The sequence below is a fragment of the Crassostrea angulata genome, chromosome 9 (assembly GCF_025612915.1).
Source record: "Crassostrea angulata isolate pt1a10 chromosome 9, ASM2561291v2, whole genome shotgun sequence".
In the NCBI taxonomy this organism is placed as follows: domain Eukaryota; kingdom Metazoa; phylum Mollusca; class Bivalvia; order Ostreida; family Ostreidae; genus Magallana; species Magallana angulata.
In genome coordinates this window covers 20,762,850-20,785,372 of record NC_069119.1, presented here as the reverse complement: position 1 = coordinate 20,785,372, position 22,523 = coordinate 20,762,850, and the positions used below count along the sequence as shown (strand labels likewise).

Here is a 22,523-nt window from a genome sequence, read left to right as displayed (position 1 = left end):
TGCCAATCCAGACTGTGATGCAAGCTGCCTTTATTTTTGGCTCATCTTTTTATAGAATAAAGATTATGATATCTAGTAGAAGTCTCTATATGTGTACTGGTAATTTGAAAAGGATATTATCACAAAATATTTAAATAGAAAATGTTATTTAAAATTCTTTAGAGAAAGGACTCTTTGAGTGTGTTTATATCCATTCATTCATTAAAATCTGAAAAAAGGGAGATAATTCTGAATACTCTTGTAAGCTTGGGTAATCAAATTACCGTAGTATTATGCCATTAAGTATATAAACACTATTTGAACATTAGTGGTGTGTATACACATACTTCGATCATGTTATCTGTGCTAAACATCTGATAGCTTTGTCACAGTCAGAATTAAGCATACATGTATTTAACAAAGGTATCCCAGTTTTAAAATTAGAACAGATTCGACTGATTAATCTAGAATAGATCTGAGTGATAAATTTAATTGACACGTATAGACCCCCTAGAAACACATAGGAATTAAAAAAATCCAACATTAAATGCATGCACTCCTTTTCAACACTTCAGAGAATGATTTGCATTGTTTGTGAGGATAATTGTCAATGTATTCTTAGTTAGGTAAGTTGATTTGAACTTTTATTTTGGATGTGGAATGAAATGTATGAGGCTAATTTTCAGCTTCATGTAATTATTTTTTAAAGCATTTTATGAAGATTTGAAAATGCAGAAAACTGAAATAAGAAACATATGGCAGAAGATGTATTATTCTAATTATGCAAGGAATTGCATACCTGCATAAAGATATGAAGTACAGGTGTATTATAAATTTATTTCTGCACAAGCATTGCCCTGACAGCTGTATAATCAAATACAGGAATAGTGACTGACAATCAGATTCTCTGAAAAGAAATCAGGAGGTATTTATAAAGCCTGAGAAATTCCCATTATCTATCAATTGATGTCATTCAGATCTCCGAGTCTGCAGCCTTATCTTAGACAAACAACATCACAAAAGTGTCACGATGAAAGATGTTTTGATTGTAAATTAAAACGTTTATGGGGCAAAATTGGGATATGTTTTGCATAGCAAATTATGCGGCACTACTATTTTAAGAATGTGGTCCAAATTTGAATGGTGTCAAGGTGAGATTAAGGATGCGAGAAATCCAGTTTTGTAGGTTAATTAGTTAGAAAGTGTATGTTGCATTCCTCAAACTAATTCACTATGACACGTATATAGTCTTTAAGTAGTTCCTATATACTCAGATTTTAAGTATCCAAGAGGTACAATTGTTTAAGTAATTACGAACTACCAGAGATGTAGATTCCCTAATTAACATTATGAATTATTATCTGCATAAAATCATGAGAAGCACTTCTTACAGATTTTAAGATTATTATTTTTGTAAATCATGAATCATATGAAATTATACCTAAAGAGTTAGGCATGTGAAATTTTATATTCTTGCAAATTGATTGATACAAAACTGGCAAATCAATGAATTAAGTACTTGCACAAAATAAAGACGTACTATACAGTACAGTCAAACCACTTTATTTCAAACTAGATGGGACTGGTTAAAAACTTCGAGATACCCAAGTGTTCAAGATATCAAGGGTAAAATACTTAAAGTTTAAGTGGTGAGAACTTACAAATCACTTTGAGATATCCATAGTATTCGAGATATCAGTGTTCGAGATACGGAAGTTCAACGGTAGTAACATTACAAGTAGAAATTCTACTTCTGTAGTATTACAGTAACATGGTTGGCTATAGTAGGGAAAGTTGTTCCGTAGGCGGGTAGATCAAACATACGTCTCATAATAGTGCTACCAGGCTTTATCAGAATTGGTCAGATTAGAGGGGTGGTTACCCCTGATAACCCCGTCGCCAAGAATGGTCAGTGTCGAAGAGTCCGAGTTCCGCTGTGTGTTTACTGTTCCCTATAGGTCCTGAACCAGTGTTCTTGACCCCCATTAGCTGAAGGTGCCACTGTATGTTGTTATATTACAGTGTATTTGTCTTTGGGAATAATGTATGTTGATCAGGGACCAAGCCAAGGTGTTGTTGTCTGGGTAAGGTTTCGATATTTTGATTCGTGGTACATTATTTTGATATAACCTGCTGAAAGGGGAGAGAGAGAGAGAGAGAAAGAGAGAGAGAGAGAGAGAGAGAATGGGTCAACATATAGAGAGAGGGTGAAACATTTTTCCAATGTTTGTGTAAAGTGAAAATCAAATTGTGCCTTAAATGCTTGAAATATTCCATATCCTTAAGTTTATATATCAATTTCGAGTTTTAAATAAGACACAATGGTCAGACTGGTTTTTATACCGGTGCCAAATAACTCAGTTAATTAATAGACCACCTGACTAGAAATTGAGGGGGCCTGGGTTTGAACCTTAGATAGGTCCATATCATTTCTTCCAACCTGTTACATCTGGTGCTGTGCCAATCCCTAGAACTAACAGGTTTACTCATACCAGGGGAAAGAGCCTGAGGTGATCTTTGAAGGTGTAGATCATTTAAAGGGGGAGGAATGTGATGGTCTGACCAGTTTTGAATACCAAGGTCAGTTGGTAGAGAATCTGACTAAAAATTCAGGGGACTCGGGTTTGAATACTGACTGGTCCATCGTTATTTCTTCCATCATGTTACAAAAATAATCTGTCATTTCGCTGATTTGGTTAAAAAAAATTTCTTTTATGTAATCTGGAGTACTTACTAGACACAACTTATGGTACACACCAGACACAACCTAAAAAATAGCTAACCATCTAACCAAACCATATGTTTGCCTTCTATTTCCATAATGCAGAAAACTGTCCATGATCATCCTATGTTTTTATTGTGATTTTTTTCTACACTTCCTACTGGTGAAACGTATGAGCAAATTTATATCCATGCAAAGTTGATTGTTATTGGACATTATGATTGTCATTAAACAGCATTAAACTATTTTGTCTTCTTCACAAGAAAGGCATTCAGAAAAAGGGAGGGGCATAATTATATACATGTACACCTGCACCCCCTTGACCATCTTTAAACTAAGAGGTGATACAGATGACACTCTGAGCAAATAGCAAATTTACAAAACAGGTGTCATTAGTACTTGTATATGCAACCCTAGGCTCCACTTTTGGGATGGCATGCTCTAATGTTGGGTTGTGTTCCATCAGTAACACATATTAAGCTAGCTCAAAACTTATCCTCCTTAAAGTGATTTTTTGTTTTACCGGTAATCTGTAAGGCACTCTTGAAAAATATTGTTGCACATATCATTTAAACTGATCTGTTGACTACTTTAAAACCCCAAAGGTCTTAAAATGAAATACAGTCCCTCAAATAAGCCAACATGTCGGATATACCAATCTACACAACCGTGATGCAAGGAGATAAAATCCTAGGGTGATGACAAGTTTTAAATGGTGGCCATGTTCTGGAACAGGTAGATCAGTGGGGTGCAATCGTCTGGTATTGTCCCGAGATCTCATTACGGAATGCCAGCTTTTGTTACAGATGCATATATATCAAATAGACATCTTGATAAGGCGCGAACCTCAAAACAATTCAGCAGGGACTATAGCTGGTCTGCAGTATCAAGGCTGAAGGCTGCAAACCTTTAATGATATTATGATCTTAGGATATGCTTTGTTAAAATATTATCACTTTCTTTATTACCATTCTAGCTTAAAGAACATTTCTATTAAAAAAGGTATTTAAGAAAGTTTCAGTTTAAGTGAAGTTTCATGTTTTTGACTAACATGTGGTTCATATAAACATACGGTATGGTTAACCTGAAATGAAACACAAATGCACACACATAGAAAAGAAGAAATTCTAGGTTAATATCCCCCTAAAGGATTGATCGTTATCAAATGAATTATAACTTTTTTTGAAAAGGTGTATAAAGTTTCATATTAAATGATTGATGAGTATGATTGAGCTTTAAATCTAGTTTCAATGGCTATATTAATTTTAATATATCCTTAAAATATTATTATTCGGGCTGCATGCATGCTTTGGTATTTTGAATATTTGTTCATGATCAAAACTTTATATGTCAGCTGGAATTTGACATGTACTTGTTCTGTGTTTAGTATTCCTTCATCTTCTTACAATGTGATGTCACCATACTCGTCATTATATTAAGTTTGGTATGCAGTGTGTAGATCATTGGATTGCCTCCCTTAATTGCAACTTCTAAATTCTAAATATTTCTGTGAAGTCATGATTTGCATCAACAAATTGAAACCTTTTTTTTTTTTTTTTTACAGAAATCAAAAATTATCTCATTTTTTATTCTAATAATTTTTTACACTAGAAATGTGAAATTTTATAAATGTTTGTACATCTACAGAACTACCTCACAAACAAGATATCCTAGCTTTTTCAACTCAATATCTGAAAGTTTCATTCACTTTAAAAAAAATTCAATGTAATTTGTAAATAATGTATCAACCTAGTGGTTTGCAAAATATATCTATCAAAGAAGTTTTGGAATGCTTCTCTTCAGATGGGGGAACTTTTTGAAGGGGGAATGGGGGGGGTGTATGAATTTGTCACACGTCAGTTTTCTTTGGCCTGATTAAATGTTAAAGAGTTTCTTAGTTTATTCATTGGGTCTCCAAATATACATGTACTAATGCTGATATAAATCAAAAAGCTGCATAAGAATAAATAAAATGAGCATTACTTTTAGTGCAAATCAAAGATGATGGTTTTCTTCTCTTTTCTTTCAAATGCTCAGGTGACCAAATGCTTTGATCAATTTGAATACATGTATTACCATTCATGAATAGAAAATTTTTCAATGAAGGCCAAAGAGTGAGGGAAATTTTAAACAAGTATTATAATGATTGGTATTCGTTTCATTTAAATCCATAAAATGTTTTTGGAAAGCATGGTTTTCATACATGTACAATGATTATTTCTCAAAAAATATGCCTATATGCCCATGTTCATTTTGACAAGTATTAAAAGACACTTTTTTTTATATATTAAAATAAAAAGAAATGAAAATCAATGAATACAATCCCATTCAATTTAACTTGTGTTCAGATTCAAAAACTTTATGACTTATGGTAATTGATTTCATGTAGATCTAGATTTATCCACAAGACGAAGTGTTGTATATTACCGGACTGAATTGGGTGAATTAATGTTTAAAGTCATGTATGAGCAAGCACCTTGATGACAATGCCTACTTGTTATACATCCTTAATTCTATCATCACCATTAAATGAAATTCAAATAAACTGCTTACTAATTTACAGCCGGTGTATGGAAATCAGGGTATTTAATACATCAACCCATTAAGTATTAATCGACGATATCAATAAAAATTGGCTCTGTGCTTCATTGATGTCTTAGTATATTGAACAGTCCCTGCATCTCCTGAATTAAATTATTTTTTTGTTAGATTTGACACCTATGTATTTTTGATTTTCGTACCATGATCGGGGATATATCAATATCAAAATATGATCATGCGTATAGACCCAGAAAACTTTTCGGGGGGGGGGGGGGGGGGGGGGGGGGGGTCAAGTCAAAAGCATATTTTTATTGATTGTACTATGTAACTTTTAAAAAATTGAAATTTTCACAGGTTGGAGCCCAGACCCCCCCCCCCCCCCCCCCCCCACACACACACTTTTTATTTAGATCATTGCATGCTTACACTTAAATTATCAGTATAATTTCATGTAGCTTCAAATACAGTTTTTTTGTACATGTATTTGTGAATATGCATTTGGTTAAAAAATACACATTATTCTGAAATTGCATCTGCAGATATCATTATTCACATACACATTAGGTATCTTATATCAACTACATCACCACACAACACTAAACACTAAACACCCAACACCACACAACACTAAACACTTAAGATATCTTAGTTTAACCAAATGTACACTATATCATACACACCCATGATATCTTTGTTCAAGTACTCACCATACCACACAAACACACAAGATATCTTTGTTAAACTACACCACTACACAACACAAACACACAATACATATTAGTCAAACTACACTAATACCATCTTCGCTAGCCAAGGGTTTCCGATACACTACGCTTCTCATGAAATGAGAAGCGTAGTGTATCGGAAACCCTTGGCTAGCGAAGATGCACTAATACACCACACACACACACACACTCAAGATATCTTAGTTCAAGTACACCAACACACCACACAAAAAGAGAATATATCTTAAACAAACACACAATATATCCTAGTCAAACTACACCAATACAACACACAAGACAAAATAGTTAAACTACACCATAACACGACACAACCATACAAGATATCTGATTTAAACTACACCATAACATGACACAAACACACAAGATATCTGACTTAAACTACACCACCACACCACACAAACACAAAATATCTGACTTAAACTACACCACCACACCACACAAACACACAAGATATCTGACTTAAACTAAACCACCACATCACACAAACACACAAGATATCTGACTTAAACTACACCACCACACCACACAAATACACAACATATCTGACTTAAACTACACCATAACATGACACAAACACACAAGATATCTGACTTAAACTACACCACCACACCACACAAACACACAAGATATCTGACTTAAACTACACCACCACACCACACAAACACACAAGATATCTGACTTTTACTACACCATTACATGACACAAACACACAAAATATCTGACTTAAACTACACCACCACACCACACAAACACACAAGATATCTGACTTAAACTACACCACCACATCACACAAACACACAAGATATCTGACTTAAACTACACCACCACACCACACAAATACACAAGATATCTGACTTAAACTACACCATAACATGACACAAACACACAAGATATCTGACTTAAACTACACCACCACACCACACAAACACACAAGATATCTGACTTTTACTACACCATAACATGACACAAACACACAAGATATCTGACTTAAACTACACCACCACACCACACAAACACACAAGATATCTGACTTATACTTCACAATAACATGACACAAACACACAAGATATCTGACTTAAACTACACCACCACACAAACACACAAGATATCTTTGTTAAACTACACCATAACATGACACAAACACACAAGATATCTGACTTAAACTACACCACCACACCACACAAACACACAAGATATCTGACTTATACTTCACAATAACATGACACAAACACACAAGATATCTGACTTAAACTACACCACCACACCACACAAACACACAAAATATCTGACTTAAACTACACCATAACACCACACAAACACACAAAATATCTGACTTAAACTACACCATAACATGACACAAACACACAAAATATCTGACTTAAACTATACCATAACAGCACACAAACACACAAAATATCTGACTTAAACTACACCACCACACCACACAAACACACAAGATATCTGACTTAAACTACACCACCACACCACACAAACACACAAGATATCTGACTTAAACTACACCATAACACCACACAAACACACAAGATATCTGACTTAAACTACACCATTACATGACACAAACACACAAAATATCTGACTTAAACTACACCACCACACCACACAAACACACAAAATATCTGACTTTAACTACACCATAACATGACACAAACACACAAAATATCTGACTTAAGGTCAGATGACACGTTCCTCAATTTTAGATAACTTTTTCCAGGAATTTGTTAATGGTTTACTGTTACTTTGATAAGCTTTCTTGCAAAAAATTAGGGTACCTTTCCAGGCATTTCTGCAAAATACTAGAGTATGCAATATCCTATTGATCTTCTTGAAAATACACTTGGAATGTTGATATAAAGATAAATACATCTACAACACAGCAAAATTCACTATAGTAGAACAAAATCTCCGCCGGGTCGGGGCTTTGAACTCACGACCTCGAGAGCCTATACGCTATTGGCCACGATTCTAACCACTCGACCATCTAGACATATAACCAAAGTCAAGTAAATTTTGATCATTTTTAAAGTAATTATAAAATTAATTTTTTTTTTGGAACTCTTTTTTACGAGGAGATACAAAAAAGATTTTTGAGGAACGTGTCGTTTGACCTTAAACTACACCATAACATGACACAAACACACAAGATATCTGACTTAAACTACACCACCACACCACACAAACACACAAGATATCTGACATACTACACCATAACATGACACAAACACACTTGATATCTGACTTAAACTACACCACCACACCACACAAACACACAAAATATCTGACTTAAACTACACCATAACACCACACAAACACACAAGATATCTGACTTAAACTACACCATAACATGACACAAACACACAAAATATCTGACTTAAACTACACCATAACATGACACAAACACACAAGATATCTGACTTAAACTACACCACCACACCACACAAACACACAAAATATCTGACTTAAACTACACCATAACACCACACAAACACACAAAATATCTGACTTAAACTACACCATAACATGACACAAACACACAAGATATCTGACTTAAACTACACCACCACACCACACAAACACACAAGATATCTGACTTATACTACACCATAACATGACACAAACACACTTGATATCTGACTTAAACTACACCACCACACAAACACACAAGATATCTTTGTTAAACTACACCATAACATGACACAAACACACAAGATATCTGACTTAAACTACACCACCACACCACACAAACACACAAGATATCTGACTTAAACTACACCACCACACCACACAAACACACAAGATATCTGACTTATACTTCACAATAACATGACACAAACACACAAGATATCTGACTTGAACTACACCACCACACCACACAAACACACAAAATATCTGACTTAAACTACACCATAACACCACACAAACACACAAAATATCTGACTTAAACTACACCATAACATGACACAAACACACAAAATATCTGACTTAAACTACACCATAACATGACACAAACACACAAGATAACTGACTTAAACTACACCACCACACCACACAAACACAAAATATCTGACTTAAACTACACCACCACACCACACAAACACACAAGATATCTGACTTAAACTAAACCACCACATCACACAAACACAAAAGATATCTGACTTAAACTACACCACCACACCACACAAATACACAAGATATCTGACTTAAACTACACCACCACAATACACAAACACACAAAATATCTGACTTAAACTACACCATAACACCACACAAACACACAAAATATCTGACTTATACTACACCATAACATGACACAAACACACAAGGTATCTGACTTAAACTACACCACCACACAAACACACAAGATATCTTTGTTAAACTACACCATAACATGACACAAACACACAAGATATCTGACTTAAACTACACCACCACACCACACAAACACACAAGATATCTGACTTAAACTACACCACCACACCACACAAACACACAAGATATCTGACTTATACTTCACAATAACATGACACAAACACACAAGATATCTGACTTAAACTACACCACCACACCACACAAACACACAAAATATCTGACATAAACTACACCACCACACCACACAAACACACAAGATATCTGACTTATACTACACAATAACATGACACAAACACACAAGATATCTGACTTAAACTACACCACCACACCACACAAACACACAAAATATCTGACTTAAACTACACCACCACACCACACAAACACACAAAATATCTGACTTAAACTACACCATAACACCACACAAACACACAAGATATCTGACTTAAACTACACCATTACATGACACAAACACACAAAATATCTGACTTAAACTACACCACCACACCACACAAACACACAAGATATCTGACTTATACTACACAATAACATGACACAAACACACAAGATATCTGACTTAAACTACACCACCACACCACACAAACACACAAAATATCTGACATAAACTACACCACCACACCACACAAACACACAAGATATCTGACTTATACTACACAATAACATGACACAAACACACAAGATATCTGACTTAAACTACACCACCACACCACACAAACACACAAAATATCTGACTTAAACTACACCACCACACCACACAAACACACAAAATATCTGACTTAAACTACACCATAACACCACACAAACACACAAGATATCTGACTTAAACTACACCATTACATGACACAAACACACAAAATATCTGACTTAAACTACACCACCACACCACACAAACACACAAGATATCTGACTTATACTACACAATAACATGACACAAACACACAAGATATCTGACTTAAACTACACCACCACACCACACAAACACACAAAATATCTGACTTAAACTACACCATAACACCACACAATCACACAAGATATCTGACTTAAACTACACCAATACATGACACAAACACACAAAATATCTGACTTAAACTACACCACCACACCACACAAACACACAAGATATCTGACTTATACTACACAATAACATGACACAAACACACAAGATATCTGACTTAAACTACACCATCACACCACACAAACACACAAAATATCTGACTTAAACTACACCACCACACCACACAAACACACAAAATATCTGACTTAAACTACACCATAACACCACACAAACACACAAGATATCTGACTTAAACTACACCATTACATGACACAAACACACAAAATATCTGACTTAAACTACACCACCACACCACACAAACACACAAAATATCTGACTTTAACTACACCATAACATGACACAAACACACAAAATATCTGACTTAAGGTCAGATGACACGTTTCCCAATTTTAGATAACTTTTTCCAGGAATTTGTTAATGGTTTACTGTTACTTTGATAAGCTTTCTTGCAAAAAATTAGGGTACCTTTCCAGGCATTTCTGCAAAATACTAGAGTATGCAATATCCTATTGATCTTCTTGAAAATACACTTGGAATGTTGATATAAAGATAAATACATCTACAACACAGCAAAATTCACCATAGTAGAACAAAATCTCCGCCGGGTCGGGGCTTTGAACTCACGACCTCGAGAGCCTATACGCTATTGGCCACGATTCTAACCACTCGACCATCTAGACATATAACCAAAGTCAAGTAAATTTTGATCATTTTTAAAGTAATTATAAAATTAATTTTTTTTTTGGAACTCTTTTTTACGAGGAGATACAAAAAAGATTTTTGAGGAACGTGTCGTTTGACCTTAAACTACACCATAACATGACACAAACACACAAGATATCTGACTTAAACTACACCACCACACCACACAAACACACAAGATATCTGACTTATACTACACCATAACATGACACAAACACACTTGATATCTGACTTAAACTACACCACCACACAAACACACAAGATATCTTTGTTAAACTACACCATAACATGACACAAACACACAAGATATCTGACTTAAACTACACCACCACACCACACAAACACACAAGATATCTGACTTAAACTACACCACCACACCACACAAACACACAAGATATCTGACTTATACTTCACAATAACATGACACAAACACACAAGATATCTGACTTAAACTACACCACCACACCACACAAACACACAAAATATCTGACTTAAACTACACCACCACACCACACAAACACACAAAATATCTGACTTAAACTACACCATAACATGACACAAACACACAAGATATCTGACTTAAACTACACCATAACATGACACAAACACACAAGATATCTGACTTAAACTACACCACCACACCACACAAACACAAGATATCTGACTTAAACTACACCATAACATGACACAAATACACAAGATATCTGACTTAAACTACACCACCACACCAAACAAACACACAAGATATCTGACTTATACTACACCATAACATGACACAAACACACAAGGTATCTGACTTAAACTACACCACCACACAAACACACAAGATATCTTTGTTAAACTACACCATAACATGACACAAACACACAAGATATCTGACTTAAACTACACCACCACACCACACAAACACACAAGATATCTGACTTAAACTACACCACCACACCACACAAACACACAAGATATCTGACTTATACTTCACAATAACATGACACAAACACACAAGATATCTGACTTAAACTACACCACCACACCACACAAACACACAAAATATCTGACTTAAACTACACCACCACACCACACAAACACACAAGATATCTGACTTATACTACACAATAACATGACACAAACACACAAGATATCTAACTTAAACTACACCACCACACCACACAAACACACAAAATATCTGACTTAAACTACACCATAACACCACACAAACACACAAGATATCTGACTTAAACTACACCATAACATGACACAAACACACAAAATATCTGACTTAAGGTCAGACGACACGTTCCTCAATTTTAGATAACTTTTTCCAGGAATTTGTTAATGGTTTACTGTTACTTTGATAAGCTTTCTTGTAAAAAATTAGGGTACCTTTCCAGGCATTTCTGCAAAATACTAGAGTATGCAATATCCTATTGATCTTCTTGAAAATACACTTGGAATGTTGATATAAAGATAAATACATCTACAACACAGCAAAATTCACTATAATAGAACAAAATCTCCGCCGGGTCGGGGCTTTGAACTCACGACCTCGAGAGCCTATACGCTATTGGCCACGATTCTAACCACTCGACCATCTAGACATATAACCAAAGTCAAGTAAATTTTGATCATTTTTAAAGTAATTATAAAATTAATTTTTTTTTTGGAACTCTTTTTACGAGGAGATACAAAAAAGATTTTTGAGGAACGTGTCGTTTGACCTTAAACTACACCATAACATGACACAAACACACAAGATATCTGACTTAAACTACACCACCACACCACACAAACACACAAGATATCTGACTTAAACTACACCACCACACCACACAAACACACTTGATATCTGACTTAAACTACACCACCACTTACACCCTGAAGATATCTTATTTCATTAAAGAACACCACACAGGAACACAAGATATCTGAATCAAACTACACCCAGTTTTATCATTCAGTTTAAGATATCTATTGTAAAATAGCACCACCTTTTAATACCCCATTAACTATTATATCAGATATCATGACTACGTGTAGATTTTATAAGATGTGCCAAGAGCAATTACATGTACAACCTCAAAAACACTGTAGAAATCATATAACTTTAGAATTATTGTATTTAAAACATACCACATGTGTGATACTCAGCCATGAAAACTACCACTGTTTGTTTTAGGTTCTAGCATAGCTGCAGATTTGAGGTGACATCCTATAGTGCTATAGTGCCATTTATACAAAAACTTAAAATTTCTGGTGCAAAAATATGTCAAAAATTTGTGTTAGATGTGCTAGTCGGTCCAGAACTATGGCAAAATTGTTTGCATTAAATATATTGCAAGTTATTTGTATGTGAGGCACTTTAGCTCTCTGGTACATCAACTGGAATCTTCCTGTAGATCTGACTGATCTGCAGCTAGTGCAAGCAAAGCTTAGGAAACCAAAGCACATTTGCTATTAGAAAAAAGTCGTCATTGGCATTTAAATTGCATATTGTTTGGGAATGAATAATTGATTGAATGCAGAATTCATTCATTATTGAAACTGTATATTAAATTTCAATTAGTTTCTGCTGTCAATATTGTTGATACATTTCAAGTCTATAAATAAGCTATAAATTATGAACATAAGATTAGATGATGTATATCGGTAGAATTTAAAATTATAGTTTACTGGTATCAAAAAGGTGAAATGTAACACACATGTTTGACCAATAAAACAGGATAATGAGTTATACTGTCTAATATCTAGTTCGTTACCATCCAAAAATAAAAATAAATTGTATGTGACTGGGATATAGAGTTTTCATGTCAGCTGATATGAAGCATAAAATATATTATGTATTGGTACACATGTACATGTATACCTTCAAAATTAAAGTATGATCATTTAAGACTTTTTATAATCAAATCGCTTCTAAATTAATTGAAATAAGTCGTTTTACTGTGTACAAGACCCCCAACCCCCTTCAAGAAAAACTGTTAAAAAAAAAATGAGAAAATTTACTGAATGTTAATGTGCATGCAGTACGTCCCTTCATGTAGAAACCTGCACGGAGCATATTAAAGTACAGGATATCAAGATGATCTAATGATGTGGCCCAATTTTCTCAGCCTTTTTACAATAATAACTTGCATTAATAAAATAAAATGCTGCAATTACAGGCTAATTTTCTGACTCTCTGTAGTCGCCTGAATAATCTTGAGCGCTGCGCAGTGTTTGTAACAGTAGTAGCTGTAGAAGTGATGAAAGTATCTTAACCACAGCAAATTAAGTCAGTTTACAAAGCTACCTCCATAATTGAAAAGATAACAGAATTTTACAACAGCTTTACTAAGTAGGCAATCAAGAGTCTGAACACTGAGAGGGGGCCAAGGAAGGAGTATGCATAGTTCTCTGTGCTGTACATAGGATACCCCATGCTGTTTAGTCTGTCTGCTGAGTCTTTTAATGGTGTACTAATATTATTTAATGTGTGAAGAAGTGATTGTCCACTGGTCGAGACAGGAGCATTGATTTAATGTGTTTGTAGTAATGCCCAATTTAAATAGAATCAGGGCGACCATTGAATGAGACCACGGCCAACTCTCTCCTTTTGGGTGGACCCTGTAACTTGTCCAAAGGCCCCCTGTGGCAGTATGTGGCTATCTTGTTTGTAAAGCTCTTCCACAGTATAGACACATGCCCTTAAGTGTCCCTTATAACAAGTTTTAGAGACCCTGCACACAAGCAAATTACATGCAAGTTATTTAGAAGCTTGCTCCCACATTATCAGACCCCGCTCTGCACCGAGATCTATTTGTCATTCTATGTGAGCCCCCTCTGCTGTGTTTGATGTCCTTGTGCGCCTGTAATTTACTCTCTTGCTATAAGTACATACTCTAGACTGAAGAGTGAGGGTCTACATTTTCGGCTGGAGTTTTGCTGGAGGGTATAGTAATCTCGTTATTTTCTCTTTCGTCAGTCGTCAGGAATTAAAGCCACCTCGTCAACTTCACCACCACTAGCTGATACCATGTTAGAAATACAGGTAAGATCCCCCAATCGAAGAACTCTTTCTCCCTTGATCCTCTCTCTAAATTAGTTTTCAATTCTCAGCAATTTTCCTAAGCAGGTTTGTTCTTAAGAAGAATCGATAGTGATTTGACAGGTCTTGTTTTGTAAGAAGGTTGAAGTGGTTTTTGGTGATTTGAAAGCCGAGATATATACCAAGAGTCGATTTGCATCGAAATGCATTTTCCTAAAGACTACAAAAAATGCAGGTGCTGCATATTTTGTATGTCATTAATAAACAAGTGATATCTCAGTCGTGTCCAAGAAATTAGATAGACCTGACACACTTAGATAAGTTCTCTCGTTCCAGTGTCAAATTAAAATTTTTGCATACTTCATTAAATGACAATTATATGCTTGGTATACCACAGATATAGGGAAAGGTGAAACACTATTGAAATATTTATCCATCCCTTCCCTGCTCCACTTACAAACCCCCAAATTTCACCTGTGCAAGTAGCGTAAAACTTCCAGTATGGAATTACTTCAGAGTTTGGTATTAAGCAGCTGTCATGAAGAATGGCTCCAAACTCAAATTTCTCAAGTTATTTTTTCTGCCAGTAACGGTTTTTGGTCTAGTACGACCATAAAGATTAATTTTTATCTTCATGTATGGTCCCAGGTATATTAGAAGGGACCATGTAATTAATTGACCTAGATTTGGTTGGTGACACAGGTGTATTAGCACCAAGGTATGAAATATCAGGTGAATGAAGAGTGAGGGGTCAGGTTTATTTATCTCTGTCTCTCTACCCCACCCCAGGCATGTGTGTAGTAAAGGTCGGCACTTGGTTTCTTCATTACTCTATGATTAAATCAACCTGAAAAGGGCTGAGACAATCAGTTTGTCACAAAAATAAAGTCTTTGGACCATAACACTGGTCTGCAATCCCCACAGTCATTTAGCCCTTGATACTTGGGTTTCTTTTCTATCCTTTGCTGAAACCTCAATGTCTGTTGTCGAGCCAGCTACACTTTAGAGAGATTTAACCATTTAAATATTGGGATAAGCATATTACAGCCTATTCAGATATACTGTCAACTGAAAAACATCTCTTGAAGCTGTTCTGTTCAGCGCAGGACATCCTTTTAAAAAGAAATTCTATGCTTGGAGACTAGGCTGAATTTTTAAACAGTACCAAGGGATAAAGTTTTTTGATATATTTGAGGACATCACATTCCAGTGTTACTCGGGCGTGACAATTTGAATTGATGGTGGTCTAACAAGCCCGTGATAAGATCTGCAGACCATACCAGCTTCACCCGCTTCTGTGTCAAGCTCATCATGGACATGATGCTTTTGGATTCATATCAACTCGTTCCTCTCTCCTCTGTTACTCCAAGTATGGTAAGTAGTGGATGGGAAAAAAATTCACCCCCCACTTGAAGAGAAAAATATATAAAATAGCCTCTTCATTTTTGGCTGCTGATGTCATCTGTGGCAGGTTGTAGTGGTAGCACTGTAGATTAAACAATAGATAAACATTCTTCATGAGTGATGGGAAATGTTTTTCACTTACTGTAACAGTTTGATGAATGGCAATTGAAATTCTTCAGCTAACGTATGTCAGCTTTCAGACATGCATATATGCATGCAGGCAGAGGGATATGATGTAATTTTTTTTATTCAGCATAAGTATTTAAAAATGGACCTTTTCAAGGTCATGTAGAATGTTGTGACATTTAAAACCTAATTTCAAGATCTTTTCAGAATTTTTGACTAGTTTTTATGCTTTTGTGTTACGTAAGATTTAGGTTTTTTTTACTCTCTCTCTCTCTCTCTCTCTCTCTCTCTCTCTCTCTCTCTCTCTCTCTCTCTCTCTCTCGTAACATAATTGCATTCATTTGATACGTGACATTTCAAATGTAGATTTACAATTTCCCTGGTATCATAACAGATAACTTTAAAATTAATAAATAGAAAATGTATTTTTTTTATTTATAAGATAATTCAACCTGCAGTTGTTTTTATTTCTTCAATTAATGGAAGTGTCTTTTTCAATAAGCTCTTCATTCCCTGAAGCCGGGATTAAACTTTGTTTAGTAGAGTGTAGTGTATTAGTAACTGTGTACTGTCTCTAGTCGGTGACAGTACCCAGGGGGTGGAATTTTAAAACAGGTGCCCTGGAGGAGGCAGCGATGTGTTTTGTTTTCTTAATTCAAGACAAGACGAGATTTTTTGTGTCCAACATCTACTTCTCTATTGTATACGAATAAAGCCTCATCTAAATAAAGGGCGGTATCTTGTTCTCCATTCACAGTCTATCAGGGCAAGCATTATACGACACGGTATGAGCATTTAAAAACTGTCATCATCACCTGTGTAGAAATCCTTCATCTTTGAGCCCTAATTCTGAATTTGGTGCCCATTGACAGCTCTTGAGTCCTACTCATTGGAAAAACACATCTTTTGGTATTCTTTTGGACTGCATTGGATTTGGATTCGAGTGCCTTTTTGCGAGTTTTAAATTAATTAAGGGGCGTTTGTTGATATTTTTCGCGGGGCCATGAGCACTGTCGTTGATCTAGCTACGCTTCAGTGGTTACAACAGGTAGTTATTTTTACTTTTACTCTTTCATTTTTTTAAATAAGATGAAAAAAATCTGTGTAAAAACATTTGTCTAACACTTACTATCAGCTGTCAATTGAGATTGAGAGGAATGTCAGAAAAAGGAATTGCAGTGCAGTTTTAACTGTATAGAATGCACCATAATTATAGTATATGATAATTTGCATTTCTTATTTAATGTTTTTAATGGAAATTCTTTCCCTGCATGCAGTTGTAAAATTCTCTCCTTTAGAAATGCTCATATCTATAAATTGAAATTTACAATTTTCTTTTCCGCTTTTATCACATTGTTTTAAAATAACAGCTTCTTAAAGAGGTCTGTATCATTTAGCTGACTGTATGTTTAGCAAAGAGTTTATTTTCACACGCTCCAGAAGTCAAGCTGCAGCAACAAGCATCTGTTGACAATCAAAAGGGGCAAATCAGATCCCTAGAACACACACTGGTTTGTAAAAAAAACAGTCCTTGATAACATGAAAAGTTCTCTATTTTTGGCACTTTCGAAATATGAAATCTCTTAATAGTATACTGTAGATTTAGTTAAGAACCAAGTTAATTTATGCTAATTGATGCAAAAGTTGTACTATTTAGGAATCAGTTAAATAAGAAAAATAGTTGGTAACGTAACTGCAAGTTATTGTTCCATTGGTCCGCGGATTAGGACATGAACACATACTGCAAAGAACCACAATTTCAATATCTGTGAGAAACAGATTACTGTAGCTTTTATATATTTAGTTAATTTTTTATTTTTTTTATTTTGTGGGTTAATTTAATATTAAGCATTCTTGGTTGATCAACGAAATGAATAAAAGGGAGTGTCGATGACCATGAATGAATGAATTAAATTTTTTTGGTGAGTTGTTTACATATACTATAAAAGGCATGGATTATTGTGTTAAAAAAAAACCCTTTAAAATAAGAACAGTGATATTGAAGCACAAGTTCTCATTAGTGAAATAAGTTCTGTAGTTGGTTGTTGATAATGGTTTTAGTAATCCCTCGGGGATGACACCCTTTTCTCCCAGAGTATCTCCTTTATACTGGACTCTTCCTGTGCCTCAAGGATGTATGAGCACTAAATCCTCTTAGGTTATGCAAAGTTTTTATACTTTGTATAGAGGTAATCTGCTGATTTGCCAGGCTTAAATCCACCTTGCCTAATCTTCAGGAATAAAAGTTAAACAAAACACTATCAAAACAAATCCAGTCCAGATTCTTTTCCTTGAATAGTTCATGTTGCAAGAAGATATAGAAACTTGTTTATGAAATATATTTAAAGTAAAACACACACATATATATTTATCCTATTCTCCTCTTTGTTTTTGCTGGGAAAAAAGATATACAAATATTGGTAGTACAAAAGAAAATATTTTTTGTGCATTTACTTGTACTTTGCAATTACGTAAGACTTAAATTACTGATTATGAATGTTTAACAGGTTACTTAATTCTTGTTTATTTGAAATTAATTCTTAAGATAAATTTTCAAATATCAGTAGCAAATGGAATTTTGTTTTAATTATGGTTATAGTCAGGGAAAATAGTCAGTTAAACCTTCAACTCCAGATTATTTCAGTATCGTTCTTCTTGGAATGTACCTTAGTATAAAGCATTCTTTGATGCATTCTTACAACATATTTGTCTCTTCTTGCATTTCCTCTCAACCACTGGCCTATGTGTAGTTAAGCATGTTTAATGAATTAATAGATCAAAGGATAAGATCAATAGTTCAATATGAAAGATGATGGTTTTATTTATTGGCTGGCGAATACAAAAATGACCGGCTATGTTTCACTCGTCGGTAACCAGGCTACAACTGGTCACTGAAAATCTCAGAATAGAAACGGTCCACAAAATCGCTATAAAATATGTAAATGATGAGATAAAACTCCACTGATTATCCTGGACACACAATCGAAATTTAGCGGCCATTTAATTCTTGCTTTTGATAGCCTCATTTGGGGATTTTGCAGGTTCAATATAACTGACCGCATATTGCATGGAAACAAAACCTGATACCTCGATCTCTGTCGCTTGACTGTAACTATGTAACCTGTACTATATACATGCATGTACTGTATGTATACTGTACAGGGTATAGAAAGGTTTTAACAACTAACTGTATTTTGAATAAAATTTTAAATTTTACATGGTTAAATAGAAAAGAAATTGAATTTCACAGTATAGAAAAGAAATTGAATTTCACAGTCACATTTATGACTTTCTCATGTATTTTGGTACATGTGCTGGTGTCTTTGACACTTGTAAGAATGATTTTTTATCCTGGCCAAGGGACAATTTAACAGAAAGGAACTAACTGTTAAATATGCCTTTTCAACCTCATTGCATGGGTACCAGTACCACAACATTCTGTGTTCTCCCAAATATCTAACAATAACTGCTCTCTCTCTCTCTCTCTCTCTCTCTCTCTCTCTCTCTCTCTCTCTCTCTTGTAGTTCATAAAATGCTACAAGTAAGTTTTGATCTATGTGCTTGTTATAATGCTCTAACTCAACAACTCTACTTAAACAATCTCTGCAAATAGAGCAATGCATTAGATGATTTTATAGGATATCTCAATATTGATGCAGATCGCTCCATAAATTTCCTGTGTACGGTTATCTTATGTTACGCACACAAATATATGAACATTTATAAATGATAGCTGCATTGTAAAATTTATGACAGACTTACTCCATTTTACTCATGTCAACAGTTTCATTCATATATTATTATGCAACCTTTTACTACGTAACTGATGTTGAAGTTGTTTGTTTTGACCTAGCTTGCAGACTAATGCTATATGTCTGGAAAGAGTCTTGATCTTAATGGTTTTTATTTCTATGCAGGAGTAGTTTGTATAATATGCATGGGGACAGTTAAATATGAATATTGTCAGACATAATGGAACATGATTACATGAACTTAATAGAGTATATGCCTGTACAAACACTGTCAATCTGTTGAAGTTTTTCATTTGATAATACTATAGATACATTTTGAAATTTGGTAGCCATAAAGGAGCATGATTCAAATTATGCTTTGATATTCTATCAGAGAAGAATTCTAATGGAGTGGAATTTGAGTTGCAATAAATATTTTTAATTGCTAGTACACCTGATCTGTTTTACATGAGAAAGAGGTGCTATGTTTATACTGTGATTTATAACTGCTTTATAATTTTTGTCTAAATTGAAATCTATGCAAATGCACTTTACTGATTCAAATTGAACCCATTATGATGGCATTTCAAATACATTTAAAAAACAGAATGATTTAAGCTCCTGATATTTCATAGGTAGTTAGCAAAGACTGTATGAGGGCTGTATAGAATACGCCACAAGCAGTGTGCAAATGTGAACCCAGACAGCTAGTAGCTGGGGTAATAGATTGCAACATGTTTGCTCATTAATTAAGGTGTCAGCTGGCTCTAGAGTTGTCACACCTGATGTTTCGTCCCTCCCTGAAGCTAAAGAGTTGAATTTTGTCATGTGCTGCAAAAAATGAAGAAGAAAGCTCTAGTCCTCAGACTGAGTTACATGTATCTCGATGCTTTCATTGTAATTGATAGGATTCTGGGGGGGGGGGGGGGTAAAGAGGTAGTTTGTGAAGTCAGGAAGGGTGCATAGGTGGATAGGGCTTGAAATCAAAACAAAAATTTATTATAAAGAATATAAAAAGTTCAACACAGAATTCAAATGAATTAATTCATGGCCATTACTTTTATCTCAGTGATATTGTTGCAAATGGTTATTTTTTTCAGACTTTTTAATATAATATGATTCATTCAGAAATGAAAGATTTTTCACAGAGATTTATTTGAAAAAAAGTATGAATTTAGAACACCCCATGCCTTAAAAATGTGTTTCTTATCTATTCTTATAATATTTCACACAATGTTACTGTCTGGATCATGATAACAAACTTCATGACAATTATGCATGCATGACTGTCCAATTATTTTGTTTAGAAACTCTAAGTGGTCTTAGCTTTAATCTCCATGTTTTCGGGAGTTTTTTGCATCTGATATAAGAAAGCAGAGTTTTGATTCCCAGTATTCTGGGTTTTTTCTGTGTCTGTTAGACTATTTTCTGTATAAATATTCCATGGTTAATCTTGCATTGAGGTTTATAGAGCGTGTCATATCATATTCTGGAAAGCAAGCATGATAAATGAACTGTGCTTTTGAATTCCATTCAGTTGTGCGTGTTTAACAAATCAAGAATAAGAGATTTGTGATGCAATGAATTTTTTTTTTTTTGCTTTGTTTTGAAACTATTGTATTGAAAAATTACTCATTGGAACAATTTACCCTGTTTAGTTATTTAATAGATAGTTTTGATCGTTTGTATACATGAATTTTTTTTACTTCATGCCCTTAACAAGCTGATGAATTTTCTCTTATCAAAACATTGTATCTTTTAAATTTATGTGGAAAGTAACTTGATATTTTATATCAAGAGCAGTTCTAGATTTGGAGAAAAATATGTGGACACATAAATTATGCAACCTGGCCTGCAACCTAGCTAGCTAACTTATTCAAAATGCACATGGTCTAGGCGTAATGAGAATATAGCATTTCAGGAATGCAGGTGCTCGATGTGATAATGAAATGTCAGATTCTATTTTTCACAAACATATCATACTTTAGAGACCAATTTTAGGTTTTAGACTCTGAAGTTGAACAGAGAAAATTCTAAAGTTGAGATTGTCCATGATATTGCCTATCCTGGA

At 34.6% G+C, this 22,523-nt stretch overlaps 1 protein-coding gene across 9 annotated transcripts in view; it reads left to right on the top strand.

Annotated features, from left to right (window-relative positions):
- The window catches only part of LOC128163727 (RNA-binding motif, single-stranded-interacting protein 3-like), a 78,362-nt gene that overhangs the window by 7,173 nt on the left and 48,666 nt on the right, over window positions 1-22,523 (top strand). Inside the window, exon 1 of one of the 9 annotated variants that reach the window (XM_052827376.1) lies at window positions 2,007-2,063. The exons of 3 other annotated variants lie outside the window; for them this stretch is intronic. In XM_052827376.1, coding sequence (XP_052683336.1) covers window positions 2,022-2,063 — 42 coding nt within the window. In that variant the 5' untranslated portion in view covers window positions 2,007-2,021. Of the gene's footprint in view, window positions 1-2,006; window positions 2,064-15,021; window positions 15,195-16,269; window positions 16,566-17,488; window positions 17,770-22,523 lie in introns of those variants that run through there. 5 more of the 9 variants (XM_052827377.1, XM_052827374.1, XM_052827378.1 and 2 more) reach the window with 5 other exon arrangements.